Here is a 26,711-nt window from a genome sequence, read left to right as displayed (position 1 = left end):
TTGTTAATATTAATGATAAAATATTGTTTTACAATATATACATATTATTAGTTTTTTATTTGCAAAATTAATTGATGCGGAGATATGAATCCATCTTAAAACATTTTAGACCTCACGGTGGATTTTACTTGCCAAGACTTCCTTTGAAATTTATGACGATTGTTGACTCTTAAAAAAAGTCGATAAAATCAACATCACTACTCCGAGAATATATAAAGCCGAAAATAATGTCGCATAATTTACGCTTTCAATACGTCATTTAATTGAGGACATTTAATATGGACCATGTATTTGAGCCAGTTTTCGTGACTCTGTCATTCATTCTATTCCAAGCTATGCGTGATAGTTCGAATATAGATTGGAGATAAAACGTTTGGATAATTATATTTTTTTTTATACAACCTTGCCTTTACTGTGCGACAAGATAAAATATTGAAAAATTTAATTTCATTAATATTTGTAAAAAACACAAAATTTAATAGTTACATAATTTTTTGGAATTCACGAAGACAGACAGTAGATAATACATAAGAAATAAAAAATTGCACTTGTATTACATACATTATTTATTACACATTTAACACACTCCAACGTTGATCCTTTATCTACGCTTTGTATACTATATACGACATATATTATTACATTGAAACTTCTATACGCGTAATATAACTTTAACTTTCCCTACATATATTGCTATAAAATATGACTCGTATGAACTCCATCTGCAATAATAAATTGATCAACTTGGATGATAAATTATCTTGTCAATGTTCTTTCGCGGCATTTTTATTATTTACTGCCAGAAACATTTTACATATTTTAACATATCTTACAAAATTAGGTACTTTTATCAACAATGTTCAACTTTGTTTTAACTTTTCTCAACAATGTTTATTCTATACGATTGGAAATTATTTTCTATGAATTATATATTATTCTTGCAAAAGATGATTATGCTTATTAACGCCAATTTTTAATTAGAAATTTTATTTGAAATTTTATTTTATTAAAGAAATTTTACTTGATTTCATTAAGAATAATAATCACGTTATCTCCTTTAACAATCCTCGTTTATCTTCGCAGTCATGTGTGCATCAAAGAAATAAATATATTATACAATAAACTGTCATTCAGGACGCTTGCGCGCATTGATCCTGTTCGTCAATCCCATTGAGACTATCTTCGAGCACCTCAAATTCTTCAAACTCCATTTTACCGAAGTCATTGCCGACTCTCCAGCTCGTGTTCGCCTCCCATCTCGTTAACGCGCTCGGCATAAATTTACTCGGATAATTGGATCTCAAGTCATCTAGATCGCCCAGTTTAAAGTCAGCTTTAAAGATCCTCCTCGTCTCCTTGGAATCGTCTTTCTTCGGCTCCAGACCGATCACCACCGGCGGTTCTCTCTTCGTTTGTTCGACTTGCTCGATACCCTCGTCTCTTTGCTCCTCATTTTCTTGCCTGCTATCGATCGTCGTGATCTCGATGCTAGGTGTCTCCGCGATGGTGCATTGCCTGAGATTAGCACCTCTATCGCAATTGCGGCGCAACGATTGTCCCTCGACAAGTCTGCCGGTCAGCTCCAATCTACTATCGCATGAATTACTCTTCACCAACTTGAACTTGACATAATCGTTTGATTTGTCGACCCGCTTGAAGCCATTGCCGATTAATGGCGATATCAACGGTCCATTATGCATGTTCACAACTTTCCCGCCATAGTAAGTTACCGAAGTGCCATATTCACGGATTTTCTTCAGTACATCTTGTGACACGTAGTGTCCCGGACCACTCGCGTCCGCGACATCATCGTTACAATTGACATCGTCATCATCAGATGATGTGCAATGAGCGCCGCTTCCGGGATCTGTATCGGGATAATCGCTAGATACGCCGGAACTCACACTGCCGGTATCCCAGTTTTGATGATGATGATAACGGCCGACTTTATTTTTAGAACAGTTTGAACCACTTGGCGACGAATTCCCGCTTCGAGCTTCGAAACTTTGCGCGAGAATACGTGTCTTTGATTCGCTTCGTGGACTTCCGGGTTCTTCCTTAACGACAGAGGCAGTCGATGACACGGACTTGGTTTCGAAAAGCCTCGTGAGATCTTTCGCTCTGCTGGAACATCTGGATTTGAACATAGTACATTGAAATTATGCTATAACTACTTACAAGTAATCGAAGAATGTGTAAAGAAATTTTTAAAATTTGGTTTACATCAGAGTTTCAAAGTAAATAGCTTACTTATTCTACTTAATCAAACTTTAATAGAACTCCAGTAACGTGATTTAGTCGCGAATAATTGAATCGAATAAACGTTCCAATATAAACTTTGTTACAATTTGTAATTCCATTAAATATTATCTCGGGCTGAATTATAGCCAAGAATATTCACTTCGAGTGATGCTTAAATTCAATTCGTTTTAATCAAAATAATTTGCATTAAAGTACGCTTATCAAGACACTTGTATCTGCATCGTAAATAATAAAAGTTTCATTGCCGATGCCATTCAATTATTACACTACCTGGACTCTTCGCGTGCCTTGTCAGACATTTCATCATATCGACTGTCGATGCTAGTTAAATCCTTCATGCTAACGCTCCTCCTATTCTTGCAGTCCCTGGAGAACTCGGCGTCGGATGCATTCTTCTTTTTTTCAAGAGTGTTTTCGAACATACGTCTCACATTTTTTACTGTATCCGGATTCGGTAACTCCTCATCAATCAGTTCGCGATTCACTCGTATAGGATGGTAAAAGAAGTGCTTTCTGATGGATGATTGCCTAGAGCTTTTGCCGGTATCACCACTTTCGGACTGATCACCGTTTCTTTCGTAATTCTCCATCTTTTTCTGAATCGCGCCAGCAATTTTGCACGTGGGTTCCATTCTGGTCAGTGGTGACGATTTTCGTTCCACTGGCTCGGCGCGAACCGGCTCGATGATGACGACGTTATTATCCATCAGCAATTCCTGGAACGAGTATTCGTGCAGGTACTGCATTAGTCCTTCGTATGTGACGTCGCCCCGAGCGGTACTGAACATGTTCTTGCTGAACATATGCGACTTGACGATCTTATAGCGGACGTGATCGAACTCTTGACCGTCCTGGCATTCTATCGAATCCACGCAGCTCCTGGATCTGGTGAGATTAGTATGAGACTTTTTACCGTCATCACTTTTCGGCGTGGTTAAACTATCAACATTTCTGGACAGCCGATCGTCTTCAGCGCCGTCATCCATCGATCGTCTGCGAGAGTCACTACCGGATTCGGAACCGAGACCGAGATCGGAGCTCTCCGATCTCGCTTCGAAACCCAAACTACCCTTTACAACGCTGCATGCCTTGCCGAGAATATTAGATGTCTCCTTCATGATCCTCTCGAATCTGCCCTCGTTTTGCTTATTTCGCGTCGTCTCCTTCTCCGTGTTTTTCCGCTCGAAGAAATTTCTCGCGTCCTCCACCGTCGCCACATTTTCCGGTATCATAGCAGCATCCTATAAAATTAATTTGCCAATTTTAGCATTAAAGCGCTTCTGCTCCATTTCTGAGATATCAACTTTAATTAATAATTAATTTCTATGAAAAATATATGAGAGGAGATAAAATCATAAAAATAAAATGCAACATTATATAAAAATTAATTAACAGAAATCGAGCTTGAATTTAATCGAATTGAAAATTCTTACGAAAATATAGAAGTTAAAGTTGCAGAAGCACGAAGTCGTGGAAGCTGTACTCAAAATTCCAATGTGCACGTGCAACGTGCGTGCAAGGAATTCAGAATCTTTCTCTCGCACTCTTTTTAAGTAGCTTTTGCCTTTGAAACGTTTCAAAAAATGTATTCGTACTTTTTGAGATTATTTCTTTCTTCAACATTTTATTTTTACAGTTCAGAATTTTTAAAAAGTTTTAATAACGTAACGAACTTATTAAACAAAAAATAATTTCTCTCTCTCTCATCAGTACGAATGCTTTGTCTCATACTAACCTTCGTGTTTTTTCCATGTACTTCATCCTCCTTGTTCACGTTATTCGATTTAATCACGAAGACATCGATATGCTCGTTTCCCTCCTTCGTCTGCGATATTTTATCCTTTGGCACGTCCTCGACGATGGCATCAATCTCCACGACAGAACGTCGATGCCGTTTCTTGGTGACGTCATTATCAACGACCTTGAGTATCTGTGGTCTTCTCGACATCTCGTGATGGTCCTCGTTATCCGAGATCCAGATCGACTTGTAATCTTCTATTTCCTCGACCTTGCGATCCTCCTCGCAGAAAGTCACGAGATTTTCGACATCGGCTTTCCTATAATTCTGATCAGTGATGTTGGACGAAGAGAAAAGAACGCGTTCATCCGCGAACTTGTTCCCCGAGCTAATCTGCGAGTCCTTTTCGAGGCTTTTATCAGATTTCCGACGCTCTCGTTTCACTGAGTCTCGTCGGCTCAAGTTAGTTCCTTTGGACAAATTGAGATTGCGGACCTTCTTCTCAGAACTATCTGCTGAAGTGGGATTATCCTCTTTTACTGTGTGCTCTTTACATTTCTCCTCGTCCGTAGCGTTGCTGCTCCTCGTCGGCGAAACCTCGCTCGCGCTGCTCGGCTCGATGTATTCGAGTACTCTTAAATCCCGCGAACCGTGCACCTGCTCCGTCTTTCGCGTAAAATTATCGTCTTTCGACAAGTCAGCCTCGTCGTATCCTAACCGTCGTATGTTAGAGAGAGGCAGTAAATTCAATACGTCGAAGTATTCCAATTCCGCGTCATCCTCGAAGAGTATGCTGTCTAAACTCCTATGCTCTTTACGTTTGCGCTTCACCTAAATAGAAAAACATATCTAACTACATCCTTTTCATTTCTCTTCTATAGAAAGTGGTATAGTCCATCTTTCCTAGGACGACAAATTTTCTAAATGTACTTTTGTATGAAAAATATTTTTATGATAAATGCAATTATGGACATATTTTGAAAATAATTAATAAAATAATCAATTTCTAATTTAATTAACCATCTTTTCAAATAAAAACTATTTTTATTATTAAACAAAATACAATAAATTTTTTAATAATAATTCGATTATTATTTCAATTTTACGAAATTCGCGGAAAAATAAAAATTGTTTAATTTGCAGAACAGAACTGTTTGATATACATGATGACTGGTTGAAATTTAATTAAACTACAGCTAATGATAACGATGATAGGAAACTCGACCTGTATAATAATCTGTCGTTTTAATTAAAGTTGCCAACAAACTTCTTAATCTTGTTCCTACATCGAGAAATCCCGGCACGCCTATTCTCAAAGGCAATACGTCATTGTATCAAGTGAATCTCTAATCAAAATAATAATTATATGAAAATTTGCTTTAGGAGCCTCTAATATGTTATATATATCATCATATATATTCTTCATTATTAAGTGCGAAATAAATTAATATATTTGATATTTTAATATATATTTTATCGAAGAGAAAAATATTTTACCTGGGTATATATGCAGTCGATACTCCGATTGCCTTCAATGGGCCAGGTGTCTTCGACGATATCGATCAATCCGCTTACGGTATCCAAATTCTGCACGCTGCAGTATCGTCTCGGAGGATCCGGCCAATCGAGAATATTTAGCCGATCAGGATTGGCACGATTTCCTCGAACGTAAGGTAACGGATCTGGAAGAGACTCAAGACTTGGCGGAATTGAGTGAAGGCCGCATGTCGATCGCGAATGATACGGTTTTGCCTCGTTGAATCTCTCATAAGAATCTGAAAGATGCTGCTGACTCTTGGAAAGTCTGAAACAAGCAAAATACAAAATCTCTAAACCGATTATCCCTATGAAATAAAATTCGTATTTATAAAGCTTGAAGACTCTTGTAAAAATATGAATAGAGCAAAAAAGATTCGAGGAAAGCAGATTTGGAAATCTAATGGCCTAATAACATTTGGATTCATTGAATTTGTTGCATAATGGCATTGGCTGATAAAAAATTATTAAAGGAAAGGATATTAAGCGGAATGAAAAGATATAGAAAATGCATTACAATATTATAATTTATGTTACCATCTTTTACATTTTTTTTCTTTTATTACACAGATTCTATATAAATTTATTTGAAATTTATTTGTGGAATTTTTTCATTCAAATTTATTTGAAAAAAATAATTAATAAACTGTATTACATTTGTTGTCAGCAAATGATAAAGACTAGATTAATTTTAATAAAAGCATGTTTCGTTACTATAAAATAAATACAAATATTTTATCAATATTTCTACCTCAATTAATTATTGTCTTATAAGTTTTGCTTTGACGTGCATATGAGTTGCAAAAGATCAATGTGAAATAATGCTGTTTTTGTCTGTCAATGATGACTATGCAACGAATTAAATTGCTTTCAATGGATCGTAAATAAATGATGGAAACAAAAAAATTTGCTCACCGATCGTGAGCCCCACTATTTGATTTGATTTCGATTTTAATTTAATAGCTTAAAATCATATTTCAGCAAAGTTTCTAAAAGTTTCTAAAGTTTTTATATCACTTTGAAAAGAACTTTAAATCGTTGGAATGTTTGATTGAACAATATATCACTTATCGATCGATTGAGTTTCGAGTTGCGAATTGCAATACTCTGGTAATCGCCGCAAGGGTTTAATGCATATTTATGATCAAGATATCACTTAGAAAAACACTATAAGTTATTGCTAATGTTCAGCAATTTATTATTTATTAATCTCGATGAGATTATCGTTGGTAAACTTATTGAACTACATTTCTTGTGCAAACTTGCATTTTCTGTGAATATAAGATGCACGACGATATAAAATGAAGAAAATTTTTGTAATCTTCGATTAACAATAAGAAAGATTTCTATTTATTCAATTAAATGTAATCCTTTATTTGATTAAAATTAAATGGAGTTCTCAAATACTCCAAAAAGGAACAATCTTCAAATTAATTAATTAATGTACGCGTTCTAGCTCAACAATTTACACACTACATTGTGCAAGTAGAAATAGTCTGAAAAGAACTTTCATTATGTTCTTATTTCCCTCGTGTAAAAATTGTAGTCTGTTAATTAAAAAGTAAGCGAAGTTAAAAGCGCGCGACCTACGATCGAGTCTTTTTTTAATAGTGGCTCACCTGTCCTTGAGAGAATTCCGATCAATCAGCTTAGCTCTCGGTATCAATTGATATTTCCTGGGCAGGTCGAAACTCGATTGGCCTAGTCGAAAGTGCTGCGTCGCTTCTCGATTTTGTCGAGAATCATCCTCTGATATGACTGCAAGGCTCCTCGTGCGCTTCAATAACTTGCTGCGCTCCTGCGTCGACTGTGCCGAGTGGGAATCGTAGCGACTGCCCTCTCTGCAATTAAAATCGCGCAATTGTGCGGTAACGAGTCTAAATCATAGGAAACGCAATTATATTAAAATCATACGCTGTGACAGTTTTTTATACTGGCACAGGTTTTCCGGGTACAATGTACGCATGTAATAAGCATATTTTACAGGCTTGTATAAGTACTCGTTCTTTCTCTCAATTACAGATCCGCGAGGGCGAATTTGAGAGAAATTATACTTTTATCTCTCTCAGTAAAACCATTATGAAAACATAATTTAAAAGTTGTACAACTTAATTTAAAAGTTTTAAAAATCAAGATAATTTATGAAGAATTAATTTTTAAATCTCATCGTAAATAAATAATAGAATTTTAGGAATTCCTCTTTAGTTTATTTCAATTAATTAAATGCTTCATATTGTGTTTAAACGGAATTTTTCGGAACCTAATTATGAAATGAATGTATATTTAATAGTAAAGATTTATTAAAATGCTGCATAGGACTATAATTTTACGCTACATAAATAAAATTTTCTTTATAAAAGATCAATTGCAAACTCGTCAAAATTGTATGTATTACTAAAACGTATAAACGTAAATATGCAAATATTTATAATGCTTTTTAAATAATTAATTATAATAAAATCACGAATGCTTATGAAACAGCAATGCAATCACTATATTTGACAGTTTGTCCTATATCGATGTAAAAGCATAAAATGACATAGCTTCAATATCTTGTTGATTACTTTGAGTGGCTTGGATGAATAGCAATACTCATTAATGTGTAGATGAGTATCGATGCATATTCATCATTCTTTTATCATAAGGTAAGTTATGATGCCAATATCGTATCAATAAGTTATTTGAATGTAAATCAGTGAAGAAAACGCGAAAAATATCTGTGTACTTAGACACGAGGAAAAAATATATAATACATCTCTCAAATTCCTTTGCGAATAGCGAATTTCTTTTCGTCTTGTACAGAGAGGAATGTTACGTGCAAAGCTACTTAAGCATCTTCTTAAAATAAAACTTATCAGTGGCTTTATTTTTTTCATCCCTATTAAAAAAATATAAAAAATTATTCTTATCGCACAGAATAGGCCAGCTCAAGTCATACTCAACTCAACTCCCGTTATTTTCTTCGCATGATGTTCATTATGATTTACCGCATCCTAACGCACACGTGGATGTATTCGTAATGAATCATTAATTAAGTATCTTGCAATTATAAAATGTAATAGCTATATTAAACTCCTATTTATGTATTCATTCAATAAAATTATTGATACCGGATATTTAAAAATAATATTGTGTTCGGGCTTTTAGTCATTATTAAAGAGATTGACAAATCAATATCTGGTTTATATTTTCCTAATATAAATTTGAATTGAAATTGTAAAATAAATTTCTTAAATTACATATACATAATTTCTTATACTTATTTCAAAATTTTTTAATTTATTTTAAAAAGAGAAAAAAACACTTATTTTTTATACACATGATAATATTAATTCTACGCAAATATATTTTTCTGTGTTAGAGATCTTTATTAGATAAAATAAAAATTTGAAAGTTTATGTCCTTCAGTGTTAGTGCTTTTATTATTTCAGTCACGAAATTAAATTGTTCGCCTTGCTCCCATTTAAAGTTCCTAGTTCGTGAATTTCATCGCAAATGTCATTTGCATGCGAAGGTAAAGCAAAAACTGTGCTAGTGTTCGTGATTAATGTTGTATTTCTTATTTTCTAATCACACGTGATCGAGGTTTATGAAGAAAAAAATCAAAAATTTTGATATTGTTTCACATTTCGATTGATTAGTTATTTGATACGAAAAGAGAAGAATCCCATTACGTTTAATTTGTTTGTTTAAAACTATCAGCTTGAAATATTCATAAAAAATGGCTATATCGTATCAATCGTATATATCGTTTCAATCAATAGCGAATACCTATAAACCATTTGCACACGTATCTCGGCTATAGATGCCAAAATCAGGAATGCAATTGACATGCAATTATCTCCTCACTTTGATCTTCTGTATATGTGCTGAAGTGCCATTTAATTGATGTTCAAAGAGCTTATGCCAGCAAACGTAGAAAGAGAGAATAGAGTGATAATTTTATCATACAAAATCAGAATAAATACAGGTATAAATATATGTGTGTGTCAATATATATAAATTTTTAATATATATAAATATTTAATAAATTTTAAAAATCTTAATGAATATTTCGATAGCCAGTTATTATATATCATGTGCTTTTTCTACTTGAAGTACCGAACCTTCTACTTGAATATAGTGAAAAGGAACATGTCCTTTTGGCTGATTGCTCGTTTTAACGTGAATCCTTGAGGTCCGAATGCAAACTGCGTATCGTCGTCTCATTGTGTTCGCCTGAGCATGGCAGCTGGTTACGTAAGATTATCACGAGTTATCTCGGGTAACTTTGCACGTCGTCTTCAATGCATATACATGCAAGAAGATTATTCTCAGGTGCCTACTTTTTTCTTGTTATTTTTCTTTTTATGATACACGAAGATGTATTTTATAAAAGGAAAAAAAATATGTTTGGAAATGTAACAATTTTTTTATTATAAATTTTATAGATATAATTAATTAGAATCAAGAATATTAATAACAAAAATTTAAGAATCAAATTTTTTAATGTAAAATTTTTATTATCATATTAATTATCGGAAATTATTCAGAACTTTTTGTGGATTTTATAATGTTTATGATTTGTAATTGAAACTTTAATCTAATCGATCAATATAAAAGTAATTTTACTTCATGTTTCTTAAACCAAAAATAATCAACAATTTTAGGGACAGAGTTATTAAACGATTAACGAAAGTTTATCACACACATCACCTTAATTACTTATAAACTGATTGATATTTAATAAACTCGTTGATACTTAGAAACTGCGCTGTGTATATGTCACGTTCGCGAAAACTAAAGATTCTCGATTTTAATTCGTTAAGCAATTAATATGCAATTATTCTTATATCGCATCGACTTGAGTTTTTTGTAGAAATGAAGACGAGAACGTTCGGACAGAGCAATCATATTGTCGAGCAATAGTGATTGAATATTCATGAATTATTAAATCATACGCAAAAAAATATTATATTATCAATCTACAATAAGAAAAAAGAAACCTACAATAAGAAAAAGGACAGTTTCCTTTCCTTTCACAGCTATATTATTTTTTTCTCTAAAATCATAAAAAGAAGTGTTTGATATAGAAAAGAAGTATCTCATATTTTCTTAGGTAAAATAAACGGTTTGGCATAAAATGTCAAAGGAGAGGACTTCCATTTCGTGGAAGTGAGTTAAATTTTTCTTTGATGTAGAATATCAAAGACGGAAAAATTTCTCCACTGCTGCGAAAGACAGCCGCTTTGTCAAAGTTCTAGAATATATTATGTGTATCTCGATATACATTACAAGAAAGCTCGAAAACACTTTGATATGCGCTTTCATAAGCATTACACATCGAGCATTTATCCTGTGTGCAAACAGTGATAGAATTAAAATCATCGCGATTTCCGGTCAATAGACCGCTACCTACACTTGCATTCAGGCTGCACGGTATAAAGAAAAGTTAGAGACTTTTGCACGTAGCGAAACGCGACGGGAATATCCTACGTGACTGAACCGGAAGAAGTTCCGCAGCGTGAACAGTCAGTCGATGGTTGACATCCGACCAACGACAAAGTTGTCTCTGTAAGACTTCATGAGTTGAAGTGCAAATGCTCGCGACATTTATATAAAGATGTAATCTCGCATTTCAAAGAGTTTATTTCAATTTGCATGATTAAATGAAATAATTTATGATACGAAGGTGATAAATGCAATATTTTTCTGACTTTGCGATTTTTTTTAATTTGATTACTCTTAGTAAATTTAAAAAAAAATAGTATTAAAAATGTTATTTTACAATTACTCTACAAGTATAATTATTATAAATGATCTAAAACATTTTTAATACTAATTTTCTTTAAATTTAAAACAGGAATATAAGTATATGTATGAAGTTTTTTAAAAAATATATATAAAAGTTTCTTAAATATTATTTGTAACGATAGTTTTTCATGTAAGTTTTAACAAAAATAAAATTATTATTTATTTTATATTATTTATTTAATATTTTATCTTTTTTTTCATAATTATATCAACTGGAAAAATTCGCGTCAAAATAAATGTTCTCTCGTTTCCCGATTATTCAGCATCAGCAAGGCAAAATTGTGAACTGTCCGAAAAGCAATAAGAACAATCGTATAACTTATTACACCGGAGAAGAAATAAATCTGTTGAGTTGTCAATGTGTTTATGGACAGAATAGCTTGAGTGAGTCACCGTATAAATCTTTTTTATCCTTAACTAAATAAGAAACGTTACCTTGATCCTCAACGACTCGTGCCTTTAATGTTTATTGACAAAGAAATAATGATTATGCAATTTCATATAACCTAAATCTCATGAACAAAGCCCACCACCATGACTAATGATACTATACTTAAAATGAGGATCAAGATTAAGTAAGGTGACCCACGACAAAATATAACATGTAGGATCTTCACTTTCAGATAATGCGCACGCAGAATTTATTCGAACAGAATCTTTTATAAGACACAAGGTGTTATATTATTAAAAAAATTCTAATGTTGTTAAAAATTAATTAAAAATTAGTTCCATTGTAAAATGCAATAAAAATAAGCAGATCACTACATCATCATTTTTTTTCCAAGTACTTTGCATAAAGGTCTTGACACATTTGCCATGAAAGACGCTTGATCAGCGCACGCGATGTGTGACATTAGATAAATTAATCCAGATAACACTCACGGTTTTTCCAAATGACCCTTAAACAACTGATGTAATGAGGATGAAGTCGAAACGCTAGCTATCACTGATCTGTCGATAACGAGTCTTATTGTTCCTCTCACGTAATGAGTCGACGAGAGATTCAGAAACTCTTGAACGAATCGATGTTCGATTAGGGTCAGCTTCGATTTTGTCGATAAAGGAAGAATTCTTTTAACGTAAAGAATTATCTGATACACTCACGATCGCCCGGAACCCCACCGGACGTTAGGTTTCGGCCCTCGCTGGACCGAGTCAAAAGACGGGAACGATTGCTAATCTCGCGCGAGATGCTCTATCAGTCGCGGGTACCGGCTCTTCACTTTCTCGTTTGCGCACCGACTGGCGTGAAGTATTGTTGTACCTGCAGACCGATCGCCATCGTGCACCTGTTCCCGCCGGTGTGCCTGCTATATAGTGGGAGTAGGATGTACTTTAGTCAGACAATGACGTCACTATAGTCTTCAAAAATACAACTGTTGAAAAAGTAGTGTGTTAAAAAAGTAGTCACGCGGAGATAAGCTATAACTTTAGAAGTAAAAAATAAATCTGTCTTCGAGATATTGCATACGAGCTGAAGCTATATGATTTTTAGAAGTTTGTTATATCTTTCAGCGAGAGAAATCTTTGTAGAATAGAAACTATTGAATCACATCTCTTGTAATATAAATTTCCATTTAATTCATAATGTATTTTTTATTTCAATTTCTTAAATTTATTATTATTTTTAAAATAATATGATACGATTTGACGGTTTTTAAATCTTCTTTATAATATTTACTTACTATTAATTTAAATCGAAAAATAATTGTTATAATAATAATATATTACCATAATATGTTTCTTCATAGCATATTAATAAATTGCTAATTAAAAAAAATATTATATTATATCATATGCTACGGAAATTTGAAAATTATTAATATTGCCAGGATAATAGATGACACATCGAGATGATATAATCACCATCGAAGGTTATGTTTTAAAAGACTAAATAAATTATGTGGAAATAAGGATTATATAAATGCCAATGACCATGTATCGCATTTGACAAAGATTTCATTATAAATACGCGATGCATACGAACATTAATTAAATTATTAAGCAATACGCGCATAGATTAAACAAGCAGAAATTTTACAATATTTATATATGTGCGTGTGTTGTATAAAACATAATAATTCAGTTATGCATTTATTATAAAAACAAAATCAATTACTTTCTATAACACTTATGCTTCTGCATTTTTGTCGAATATGATATATTACACTATTAATTTACCTTCAACAGAAACCTGGACTATAGGTCGTTGTTTTAATAAAAGTCTCAGTCTACATTTCAATTTAACTACTATATATTTCAATTCAAATACTATCGTGACATTCAAATCTAGAAATTAGATCTAAATGTCTGAATACGGAAGAAATAAGACCTCCATTCAAGCCCATTACGGTTGCTCGCAGTGAAATGCAAATCTTACTAAGACAACTTTATCTCCTCCATTTTAATTTGTTGAAATAATCCAATCTTCAATGATTCACTTTAATCTATCGAAATAAATTTTCAAATCTCAAAGTGTTAAGTAATCTTTGAAAATAAGTTCAAAATTCTAAGTGATAAGAAGGTACTTTATCTCGAGCACATCGTATATATATATATATATATATATATATATATATATATATATATATATATCGAAAGTGTGTCAAAGGATCCTCTCAAAGTATCCTTTGGAGGCATCTCCTTTTGTTATTCACGAGGTTATCTACGAGGTTACTACCTTTCTTCCGCGAAAGCATCTTTACTGCGTATAGATTTGCCATTCTAGACTTAAACTCACGACATTGTATCAAGGTCATAATATGTCAAGCAGAATATGATGTTTACATACGAAAGATTGAGAAGTTTTACGCAAGAGATTGAAAAAGATTTTTCATCAACAAATCTTACTTCGCTCGACGAATTAATATAAATTAAAAGTTAATTGACCATATCTCGACAATCTGGGATTAATTCGTAATACTATGTGAGTTTCTAAAACTTTATATTTTATATTTTTTAAATAAAGTTTATGTAATAATCCTATTGCAAAATTTTAATTACACGATTTGTAATTATGAATAAAGAAAGAAAGAGAGAAATTATTATTTTATTTCTATCCTATATATATAAGGATAGTAAGATTTAAAAATTTAATTAAGAAAATTTCCCCCCATTCCCTTTTTGAGATCTACATACATTTTATGATCCTAGAACAACATATTATTTTTGTAAATGTTCTCTCGAAGGATTTTTATTGCCATTTCAAGTAAAATTAAAATTTTCTAAATTTTTATTCTATTCCATTCTTATATTTCATTCTCTATTGTAAAATGATTTTAACTTATTATTGAAAATGATTTATTTATTGCATTTCCAGTGTCGACTAAAGTACATATTGTGAAATATCTGCAGAAGTTTAATAATTTTTATATCATTGTTCCTCTCATGATTAAAACAGGCTTTTGATCTGCCAAAATTATCATTAGCACACTCGAGGAGAGAACATCGTCAAAGTAAGACGCAGTCAACTAAGATAATTAACAAGGAGCACGGCAAAGAGCTTTAAATGTACTTATAATAAAATGTGTTCCCCATTTCCACAAAACATATTATAATAGAGCAGATCTTTTTTCGAAAATAGAATCTATTGTTTCTAAAATTCATATTTTTTTGTGTTCAAGCATTAAACAAAATTACAATTAAAATTTCATTAATCGTTTCATATAATTTATATAATTATCAGTTATATTATTAATCAGAATCTCACACACACATACACACAATTTCTTAATATACTTTTATATAGAAATAGAAATATATGACATGTGTGTCTAAAAATAACACAGGTCACGTTCATTATCGATGTGCGATTCACTTTCTATAGCGATTTGATTCGTGAGAGATGGGTAGTAAACATGAAAGAGAAACGAGTGCATTGTTGCAAACACATGATTCCGTTTCGTGTTTCGAGTCGACAAGCGCGTCGTGTAAAATTACGGAGAAGAAAGTGACCATGGCACTTGGCCTAGCTGCCATTTACACGTTGGGGTACTTTCCTTGGTTAGCAGGACTTCTCAGCTTCCTTTCTGATTCACTCAAACTCACGTTACATTCTACGCATTTCTCCACAGATTTTTTTCTGACACTTAATCCTTCACGAGAAACTATCACGCGCGTTAAAATGATCATTACAACGAATACATTCCACAATATGAAAGTAAATAACATGCTCAGCAATTATTTCATTAATTAATTCGAAACAATAATATTACAATTATAAATCAATTTGTGAAAAGCTTTAAAATTCTTTTGGATAATCAATTTTTTAAAACTGCATTAACATTGATTATTAAAATCTGAATAATTCAGAATTTTAAGAAACAGTTGTCCAAGAATTCATGTAAAATTAATATTTAATATGTATATGTTTCTAATATTAAATACATAAATTTCATATATATTTATATCACAAGTTTTTTAATAAGTGAAATTTCTACTTTGCGATATAAGATCATTATTATTATCTTCAGTCATAAATTTATGCGTTGCATAATTTTTCTTAAATTAAATGTTTTTTTTTTTAATTTATATCTCATTATTATAATTATCTTACTTTATTTATTCTACTTTGGTTCACACGAACTTTCTAAAGCTCATCTCCAAATGTATTTCCTTTAATTTTAGATAGATTAAAAATCCTTCCGTTATATGAAGTTAGAAACGGAAAATGGTGTGTTGCAGTTCGTACTGTTAAAATTACATGAACTTTCAATCAAAGTTTCATCAAATTGAAGAATCGCATTTCCGTAAAGTTTCATTAACTTTGAGAATGGTTTGAAGGAGATCGATTATTTCTTCTTGCAAAGAGAACATTTGAGTATCAAACATACAGAAAGTTTAATTTTTACTGAAATTCTATTAGAATTATGAATGAAATTTCGGGAAAATTGACATGGTTCTAACCGATGTGATCCTTAAAATTAATGATATGAAAGAAGTAATTTCTAATATTTTCTTATATAATAATTTATATATACGAAATATTTGATAAAATTTGATATTATTCGCCGAAAGATTCCATGAAGTATAGCGAATTTAAAAATATTGGAGATCGCTTAAAGTTCCTCTCTACATTTTGTCGATTTTGATAGCTGCTATTATCAGCTGCTTAATATTTATTAATTTTTTTATAGAACTAGGGTAACATCATTTTCTTGAAAATAAATAATTGATTAAGTTTGGTAAGTGAGAACAATATATACATATGTATTTGGGCAAAAAAGAATATTATTTATATTCATGAACAGAAGATACAGATCTACGAGGCGCAGCATTTTTGTGAAGATTTTATCATACTTTCGAGCACAAAACAGCTATAACGGTTAAGGTAAAAGAGCTCATAGTATGTAACTTTAATGATGTACGTATTTGCGCCATGTTTCAACGTATTGCACGCTTTCTCTGACGGCTTAATGCAATGCTCATTTTTTTACGTTTCTTTTAATGAATGATCCATGAAACTAAAATATTGTTTGTAGAGATTTAACAGCATTGTGCGTATTAAATTGATCGATATATTTTTGAAAACAAGATAAAGAGAATACAATATAATAAAAAATGGAGTATGAGAAGAATAGAATGAAAACTCAACAAAATTTTGCTATATGTTTAAATTAAAAAATAACATTTCTAGGAAATTTAAATGATATATGCGATGTTATTCCGATTGTGAAACATAAATCCTAAAAATTTTTAATTAACTAATTAAATTTTTATAGTTCATACTGTTCTCAACAAATATTAATATTAAAAGTAAAAATACAATACAAATTTTAGTATGAAACTTTACGAATTCCAACTTTTCCATAAAAATAATTTATTCAAATATTCTTTATTCTCTAGAATAATTTTAGAACAGTATATACAGAAAAGTGATGCAGTGGGCTGTACAAATTGAGAAAATCGTTTTTGCTTTTGTCAAATACCTGATCTAATGCACAAAATTTTCTGAATGCTCTTTCCGGCATGAGAATATATTCAGTAAAAAATCTACCGTGTTTCACACAGGATACGCGTTCACAATAGAAATAGTGATCGAACGACACCCCGATTTGCCGTTGCATGCAACCGATATGCAACTGGGGTATCACGTCGAAAAAGAGCGCAAACAACCGCGTCGCCACTCCGTCCCCTCTACTCACATCAGTTTTAAATCGATGAATCAGAAGGTTGTCGAGGAAACCACTTCACCCCATGTGAAACAAAACATGTATACAATTGAACGTAGGATATACGATCCTCTCAACTTCACCTGTCTTTGATTTTTGACTCATCTTGTCACAGTTACTTATATACTGCGTTTTAAAAATTGCAAAAAATACGAAATATAATCATTTCTACATTTTTAAACTTATATGTTAATATTATAGAATATCTTGAAATATTATATAAAAAATTATTTGATTTATTGAGTGCTAAATTTTATATTTGAATTATATAAAAATAGCAATTTTATTCGCATTTGCTCTATTGTATACAATAATAATTTATAACATATATTTATATTGAATAAAATATGTTATAAAATTAAAAGAATATTACTAACAGAGATATGAAAATAATTACTTTTTTTAGAGAAACAGAAAGATAAAGAGAGTATAAGTATATGTATATACTCTTAACTATACTGATTGTTAATCACGATATTCAAAGCATAAGAAAAAATATTGAAAATAAAATAATTTAATATATGTACACACACGTACAAAATAACTTATATATATATATCTTCTCAAAGAGGTGTTGTAGATATGTTTTTATCAGTAATCAAAATATATGTGTGTATTCTTATCAAATGTTCTTGTCAGTAATAAATATCAGTTTACAATACATTTCGAACGGTATTATTACTGATAATTATTTTGTTTTATGAATATTTTTCCCCTTGTATTTTGAATATCGCGGTTAACAATCAATGTAAGATGTAATTAAAAACACAATAACAATCATGTCCGAAGGTAAAACTTTCACGCATGAAGTAATTTTTATTGATCTTCATTATTTTTCATTATTCTTCCGGTTCTCATCGTTTCACCGTCGACTGATTCACGGAATTTTCATAAAACATCTCGGGAACCAATTATGAATTAATCGATAGTACGCATGATGGAATCAATTAAGCTTGATTATCTGAAACATTGTTAGGAATTCCGCGTGGTCGGCGATCCGCACTTTATCACGAGAGTACTCCGGAGAAATTGATGCTTATGCTTCCAGAAACTCAGTGTGAAAGCGAGGTGATACGTATGTAATTTAATCTTAGGTCATTGACACTTACGAAATTTGTGATTCACTTTTTATATAAGTAAGATAATAATATGTTTCTAAAATAATATTAAGATTTATTATTTTTGTTATATATAATCACATATTGTATTTTTTTCAATTTTTTGATGGATTTTTCGATTTATTTTTATATTCAATTTATTTTTATTCGATTTATTCTTATATGAGTTTCCTATAATTAAAATATTGAATATATTAATATTGAAATTATAAAATACCAACCTTTCAGTTATAAGTGATTGACACGAGAAGAAGCTAGAAATTTTACAAATTTATAAAATAAGTGTGATATAAGATGTGATTTTATATATCTTATATATTGTATCTTATATATATATATATATATATATATATATATATATATATATATATATATATATTTATTTATATATATATATATATATATATTTATTTATTTATTTATTTATTTTCTTGATAATTTTAAAAAAATTAATCATTCCCTTTTTTCAAAAAAATATTTTTATTTAGCTATAAGAATAAAAAAAAATTTTAGACTAATTTAATACTCAATATTTATACATTTTCAATATCTATATTTGCTTCGTTTTCTATATTAAAAGAAATATATATATATATATATATATATATATATATATATTTTTTAGTAATTTATGAATATAGCAAGCAATTTTCAAAACCAGGTCTTGATGGATCAGGAAATCATATTTAATCGAGGAATCGCTCTTACTTAATCTGGCTATCGATTTTAATGCTACCGTACTTCAAGGATGGCTGCTTCCTTTACGTAACATTGCATTCATCGCTAATAAAAAACATTGCCTGTGTAATAAACTTATTATTACATAAGTGAAAATCTTCACGAGACCAATTGCAAATTGTGTCTAAGTCGAAGGTACACATAACACTCGGAACTCCATTATACAAAGTGTCCGTATTGATAAATGCTCGCGTCAGCATCTCATTAGAACGATTTCAATGAGTAAACTACAATGAGTTTATATTTAAATCTCATGATTCAGCAGCATCTACTATCTATGTAGTTATTTGTTAAACAAGACGGAAAGTAGGTCCGATTATTCCGGTAAGTTGCATGATTTTTCCCCGTCGATTCGGAAAGGTCAGGAAACGAGGCCACGAAGCGACAGGAAGTTATACAATAGAGAGTATGCTCCTGTTCTCACAGGGGAAATCCTATATATGCTGATAACGTTTTTAATGAGGTCTCGATTCCCTCGTTACGACTGCTGAGTTCTTCTCATCTCTCATAGTATGTCCATAAAAGTCCCTGACTTTTCATGCGACGAATTACTTGCTCTGAATTAGGAAAGTGGATCTCGTCGCAAAAGGTGGATCTCGTTTTAAAGAAACAATATGCTCAAAAAGCACCGCCGTAGGGCTTGTGTGACACGGTACGATTACGGAAGCATGTTTTTCTGATGGTCACAAAATTGTGTATACGTTGGTACATCGCCACGTTAATCTGATCACGTCGCGTTAAACAGATAGACATATGTCTGAGCAGAATTTAACGAGGTCTCCTGTAAAAATTGAACGATGTCGTATCTTGAATAATCCAGGGATATTTCGAGACAACGATAAATGTCACGACGTAAGCTCGTTTCGTCAATAGACTTTACTTAATACTTATGAAATTAACGTTTCCTTTTCAAACACTGACTTGAATAATCCAGAAAAATGCGCAAATTTTGCATATAAATTAGAGAAAAGATATTCATGTGAATATTTTTGATAACTTTTTCGAATATTACGAGTAGTTAAATGATGATAAAGTTCAGATAATTTCTAATTGTAATGTATTTAATGCGCTAAGTTAAATCACAAATGATTCAATGAATGCAAAATTCATAAATCCAATATACACGTGCAGAATGTAATTCACAGTTCCATAAAATTGTTTCATGCATTTTTTATAATAATTTACATTAATCCCATTAAGGTATGTCATTTAGTAAAATTAATTAACGGTAAAAATATAATAATGTATTAATAAAAAATTGAGAAATTCGTCAAAAAAAGGTCATATAAGAATATTAGAATATTAATTTAAATATTTTTATTTTTTATTTTCCTACAACTTTATTCTCTAAGATTTATTGTATTTCTCGATACATTATTTATCATATCTTTCTTGATAAATAACTAATATTAAAATATATAAGATTAAATGAGTAAACTAAACATTTTGAAAATTTCAATTCTAAATTAAAATCAAAACATATCGTTGTTATCATAATCGTTTTCAGGATTTCAATCGATTATAATTTACCTCGATCTCCCGATGTCCTGCTCGACGAACTCCATCGTCACTTGGCAATACACAATCTTGACAACATACATTGCGACGCAAGTCGCGATCCAAGTCGCTACGGCACTTTGCACTGCCAACACTCCGCAATGCGAATGATTTTCAATGTGCAAGAGACACACGCGGTTTGTCAAAGCCCTTTGTTCCGTACGGTACACACGTGTGCATATGTATTACGAGTGAGAGAAAAGGAAAGAAAGGGATAGAGTAGGAGAAAAATAGAGAGAAACAGGGAGAGAGAGAGAGAGAGAGAGAGAGAGAGAGAGTGGTATTCGGATGCGCAAAAGACGGATATCCGGTGTTCCGCTACTACGATCACGCTATAACGCAATAGCACTGCGCGGTTTTCGCGCTAATTAACGATACTCCGGTATCATGAGGATTATTTAATTCGAATCGATTTTGTCAATTAATTATCCGATATCGTTAACCATAGTCTTTTGAGCTTGCAATCCAATCACTATTGTGAAAGAGTCAAGAGACTTCGTTTCAAAATTAATCATGGCAAATATTGCATACGTTCAATGTCCCAGTAGAGATTTAGATCGCTTACGCTAATAATATCTTAATATATTATAATTTTTATTTATCTGGAAATATATTCTATGAATACTATTACTAATACATAGGTGGGACTATTATTCAATATTATAACTATCGTTACGCTATATATGTACATGCTGTAAGTTACATGCATATATTTTAGTCCTCAATTGGGAATATAATTTAGTGCAATGTGAATACTATAATCTAGCAGTACAATCGATGTTATTTGGAATATAATCCGCGATTTGAACTCCGAAATAGATTTTGTCATTAAAGTTTGAGAGAGAGAGAAATTGTATTCAAATTTATATAATATTCTGGCTAAATACATATAATATTCTGGCTAAATAACCAAAACATATTTGCGAAATTATTATTAATAATTTTCGCAACAAAAAGATATTGTACATATTGATGAAATTGATAAAAAATTACGAATCAATAATAATATAATATTTTAGATTGCATTTGGAAGAGGATTTTACAATATAGTGAAACAGAATTTAGCATACACAACATGATTGGCATATATCGTTTGTAACTAAATTGCGACTCGTACATGTATAAGATTTTATTTCGTTGATTCTCGAATTAAAATAGAGATTTGTAGCATACTCTGGAATCTCTCTTTATATAGAAATGGACACCTAGTTTGAAGTCAAGTAATTAGACCACAACCGTGTTAATAAGCGTTGCCTGACCGTAGCAATATACACGGCAGTAATTAACTATTAACTATTACTAATCGTGACCGTATCGCCTCGGGACGCTACGGAAACTAACGCATTTCTAAATCCTCAAAGTGAAGAGCTCGGGGCACACATGAAAAAAATTCTCTCTCAACTTTTAAATTATTCGTGTCAGCCTTGTCCCCGTTACAGTTATTTTAGTTCGGTCTTTGCGATCACTTTGCGGAGAATAGCCCGAAGAAAATCATCTCTCGCTATTTTAAAAAACAGTCGCAAAGAATGCAAGGGCAACCATAATTAACGCGATTGTGAGAGGAATTTCGTTGAATAAAAAACAAATTGAAACACGACTTAATTTCGTACTTTCGTTATGGAAATCATCTCATAATTAGTAGAACTTTCCGACGCTTGAATAATTAGTGAATTGTTGGCTCGGATAGAGAGGAATATTCTCCGATATAGCCATTAAAGCTTCTTCATCAGTCTTTAACATTACTCAAAGTCTCCGCGAAATCAGGAACATCGTGAATAATTAATTGCACTATATAATACGAGGTTTTATCAAGAATCTGGGCTTAGCGTCATAGAAAAAGGAATCAATTTAAAAATTAAAATTAATACTTATTCAGCGTGTATCCTAAGTATCTATATCGCAATAGTGTATTTCATATAATTATATTTTGCATGCATTATTTAAAAAACTACTACTTACCGATGACCCTTCTGCCGCTGTCGCTCCTGTACCCATAATGCCTCGCCAAGATTATGAGTTCCACTTTGCACACCGCCCATGACCGATCATGAAGAGACCTGATGTAAATTCACATTTAATAGCTGAGCGACATCGAATATTTTTTTTACATTGCTAAATATTTTACAAATGTTTCCGAAAATCGCGGTGATAGTTTTGACAGTGCGTATCTTATTTAAACAATCTGATAAATGATAAATTATGTTAAATACGTGATATATCAAATATAGGAGAATATGATAACATTATTATATATATATATATATATATATATATATATATATATATATATATATCTTTCATTATTATAACGATAACTTTAATTATTATTCATATACAATCAATTATTAATTTTTAGTTAAAATATATAACTAGCATTCAAATTAACGGTTAGACAAATTATTTTAAATAAATAATCAATCAATATATATCATCACGAAAATTTATAACGAAATAATGGGCTTGATATATGTATATCGTTACATTCGCGCCCTTAAAATCATAAACTTTGATAAAGTTTCGTAGTTGTAAAGTGTAATATCATCTATAACACTTAGAATTGCGTTACAAGAGCGTTGCTAATAGCAAAAATTTTCGCTATAAAAGATTGAAAGGCATAATTACTATTAAATAAATGTATATTACAGTTCTTTACATGATTAATGGTGTTTTGACTCACTTATCAATTTATGTTAAAAAAGCCCATTAAAAATTTATGATACTGTATGAAACGTCTCTAACTTTCTTGGCACACGGAGCTAGAGAGATATAGAGAGAAAGAAAAGAAGACGTTTGCCAACCTGCAATTTACATTCGTAACGCATAAATAGCCGATGTGATATATACAAAACTGTCTGTCTAAACAAAATTGACATCGGAACGATAATGTAAATCCGATGCTTTTTCCGCACTGTTTGGCTATGTAATAGCAATTTATATCGTATATACAATGATGTGAAAGGTGTCGTTTAGGGACATATTGTCAACCTCGTTTTCAACATATTTACTCGGTGTTTAACGAGTACGTAGCAGATTATCCAATTTGTGATATTTATGGAGAAATTTACAGAACCTGTGAAATTTAATAGAGGGAATATATGCATATTCTCGAGATATTTCCGTACATTTAATATCCATGGAAAAGTGGAAACATTTGAAAAAATACCAAGCAAAAATAAAACGAAAAGCCCGCTTGATACATGTGTTACAGCTCGAGCGGAAAGGCATTTACGATGAAGGTCCCTCCTCGTAATTCTTGTCTACATCATTCTCGTGTATGTATTTTTCAACCAGTTTCTCGTGCTACCAAGACTTACTACTAGATGACACTAGCGTGCAGCTTTCTCGTAAATAAAATCGACCCAGGAAGCGTATATTAACGAGACAATACGAGCTACATTTATTGCGAACCGAGAATGTTCCAACGTTAACTTTTTCCGGAAAGGGTCTTGACCGTCAGGTTTAGACCTAATAAAATTAATAAAGCAAAAGATTTTTCTATTTTTTCAGATTTTTTAATTTTTCTTTTGATAGATTTCACGAAAATTTATTTAAGTATTTTATTTTCTCTGTTAAAAGTTACATCGCACTCTATAAGATGTAGTGATGATAATTCATAACGGTGATTATTTCAATAATAGGGATAAAAGTGTCTCTAGCATTGATTTATAAAAATCGAGATTTTTTTAAATCAAAATAAATATATTTCTGTAAATGATATTAAAATTATTAGATATTTTTAAAATATGATTTTTTAACGTCCCTGTAAAGCTTATAATTTTAAAATCTTAGTTAATATTAAATCTAATTTTTTGGAGTAATATTGTTTCTATTTATTTTTTTTCTTAATTCTCTTATGTGAAAAGTAATCATATATAATAAATCAAACATTTCTTTAGTGAAAATATAATATATTTAATGCAGAGAGATTTTCTTTTAGAAGTGATATAAGCTCGAAATATTCTATATGGATGTGCGATATATAGTCTGATATTTTCAACCAAGTGATCACATACATCTGCCTGCAGCGTCAGGTATCCTGGAGCTATATATTATTTACATGCCTAAGATGCCTTAACCCATAAGCACTCACGTTACGAAAAATCGAGTTGTATATTTATGTTGGCTAACATTTTTTTCGAGTTGTAAATTTATGTTGGTTACGTTCATTTTGTATATTACTAGCAAATTCATGATAAAAATCTCTAAATTTACAGATAGATATAGATTTGTAGACTTGGGAATTGAAAAGTCAAATGTCAGAAAAAAATATATATAAATTAATATATAAAATAATATATATATTAATATAAAATATAATATAATATTAATAAAATAATATTAAAATATAATATTAATATAAAATAATATATTAAAAATTGAATTAAAAAGGAAGGTTTTAATTTCATATTTTTAAAAATCTTTATCGAAACTACTATCGAGATATCTCAAGCGTCGCAGACAATAATCACTATATCTCTTGTGGTAGAGTACGGCAATAACTTCCAAAAGAGGAAGTGAAACTGCAGCATGTCAAGTACGGTTACACGCAAATTGTCAGTTAGATAGTTGCGATCCATACACACACATACGTCCCCCGAGATTAATTTATTATCACCTCGAATTGTATGATATACGAATGACGAATTCATCGACGGACGATGAAAGAATAAATATTAATAATTCTGTGCTTTAAATTCTCATAATACGGGACTTCTCAAAATGAAATTTAATTCGCGCAATACTTTTATTAATTATACTATATTAATTACACAAAAATATTTTTTTTCATCCGACTTCATAAAATATTTTACATGTCAACATATCAGAGACTTTCTAGGCAATCATCGGCGCGTAAATTTCTTCATAATTCGGTTGAAAGTTGAACGGAAATTTTAAAAATATATATAGGAAAGCGCTTGTGCGCATATATATGAAAGATTTTTTTTTAATTTTAGGAACACATATTGCCTATCAAATTTTTAAATTATCTATTATGAAAGAGAAATCTATCTCTTATCTAGATGAAATCTTAGAAATATATTTCATTATTTGTATGCGTATATATTGCTAATATATAATATTTTTACCATTAATAAATTATATAGTAAGAACTTTTTATATTTAAGAGATATATATGATGAATAAAATAATTAAATAGTAAATTAAATTTTTATTATTTTTATATTCGTGACATTCTTTAATTCTACATAACAGCTTTAATATTAAAAACATAACATATTTATATTTATACAGAGATTAACATTAAATATATGTTTCCTTTTTATTTCAATCGCGTATGCATTTGGTCCGTTATGAATAAAATATTTCGTATATTCCGAGCAAACTAAATTTTAGAAAAATAACTATAACTTTTAATAAAGCACAAAACGAAATAAACATATTTAAATCGAAGGATTTAGTGCAAAAGAAATAAATTTATGATTTTTTTATAAAGTCCGTTTTAAATATGAAATGATATCTAAAATAAATGTTATGGTTTCACTTTTATCTTGCTCTTAACTCTTCAATTTATAATCCCTAAAGATCCGGGACCTTGCGATTACTCGAGTGCTAACGGTTCTTCGAGAATGCCATAAGTCGAGTGCTCAATCTCATAAATATCCACCTACCTACCCTCGGGAAATTCCCTTGGCAATCGTCAATCGTACATCTCCGGGGAATAAAACAAAATCAATTCGCAGGTTTGGAGAAATTTGAGGAAACTTCGGAGTGCTGTCGCAAAAAAAAAAAAAAATAACTACGTCGTCTTCCACGATCGCGTCACTTATTAATTGAACA

The 26,711-nt window shown here is 31.0% G+C and overlaps 2 protein-coding genes across 4 annotated transcripts in view; one reads left to right on the top strand and one right to left on the bottom strand.

Annotated features, from left to right (window-relative positions):
* Window positions 1–26,711, top strand: part of Mcu (mitochondrial calcium uniporter) — a 52,379-nt gene that overhangs the window by 19,564 nt on the left and 6,104 nt on the right. The gene's annotated exons all lie outside the window — the stretch shown is intronic.
* Window positions 549–26,698, bottom strand: Jv (javelin). Of its 2 annotated transcripts, none has more exons than XM_083080957.1 (7): window positions 26,543–26,698; window positions 22,872–22,969; window positions 7,156–7,377; window positions 5,498–5,804; window positions 3,998–4,831; window positions 2,533–3,503; window positions 549–2,133 (listed from the first exon to the last, which is right to left on the bottom strand). In XM_083080957.1, the coding sequence occupies exons 2-7, from the start codon at window positions 22,949–22,951 to the stop codon at window positions 1,131–1,133; spliced, it is 3,417 nt and encodes a 1,138-aa protein (XP_082937083.1). In that variant the 5' UTR covers window positions 22,952–22,969; window positions 26,543–26,698; the 3' UTR covers window positions 549–1,130. The 2 variants fall into 2 exon arrangements, with proteins under 2 accessions (XP_082937083.1, XP_082937084.1); XM_083080958.1 differs by having other exon boundaries at window positions 26,547–26,698.

This window comes from Camponotus vicinus, unplaced genomic scaffold (genome assembly GCF_025532165.1).
Source record: "Camponotus vicinus isolate PSW18456_S1 unplaced genomic scaffold, iyCamVici1.0 SCAF_10, whole genome shotgun sequence".
NCBI lineage: Eukaryota > Metazoa > Arthropoda > Insecta > Hymenoptera > Formicidae > Camponotus > Camponotus vicinus.
This window is presented reverse-complemented; position numbering and strand designations above follow the sequence as displayed.

Excerpts from the sequence above, each read along its gene's own strand:
- Jv (XM_083080957.1), bottom strand. The coding sequence starts at position 22,951 with ATGGGCGGTGTGCAAAGTGGAACTCATAATCTTGGCGAGGCATTATGG. Across the intron at positions 5,805-7,155 it reads CGGAATTCTCTCAAGGACAG|ACTTTCCAAGAGTCAGCAGC; the intron begins GTGAGCCACTAT and ends TGCTTGTTTCAG. Across the intron at positions 4,832-5,497 it reads TCGACTGCATATATACCCAG|GTGAAGCGCAAACGTAAAGA; the intron begins GTAAAATATTTT and ends TTTTCTATTTAG.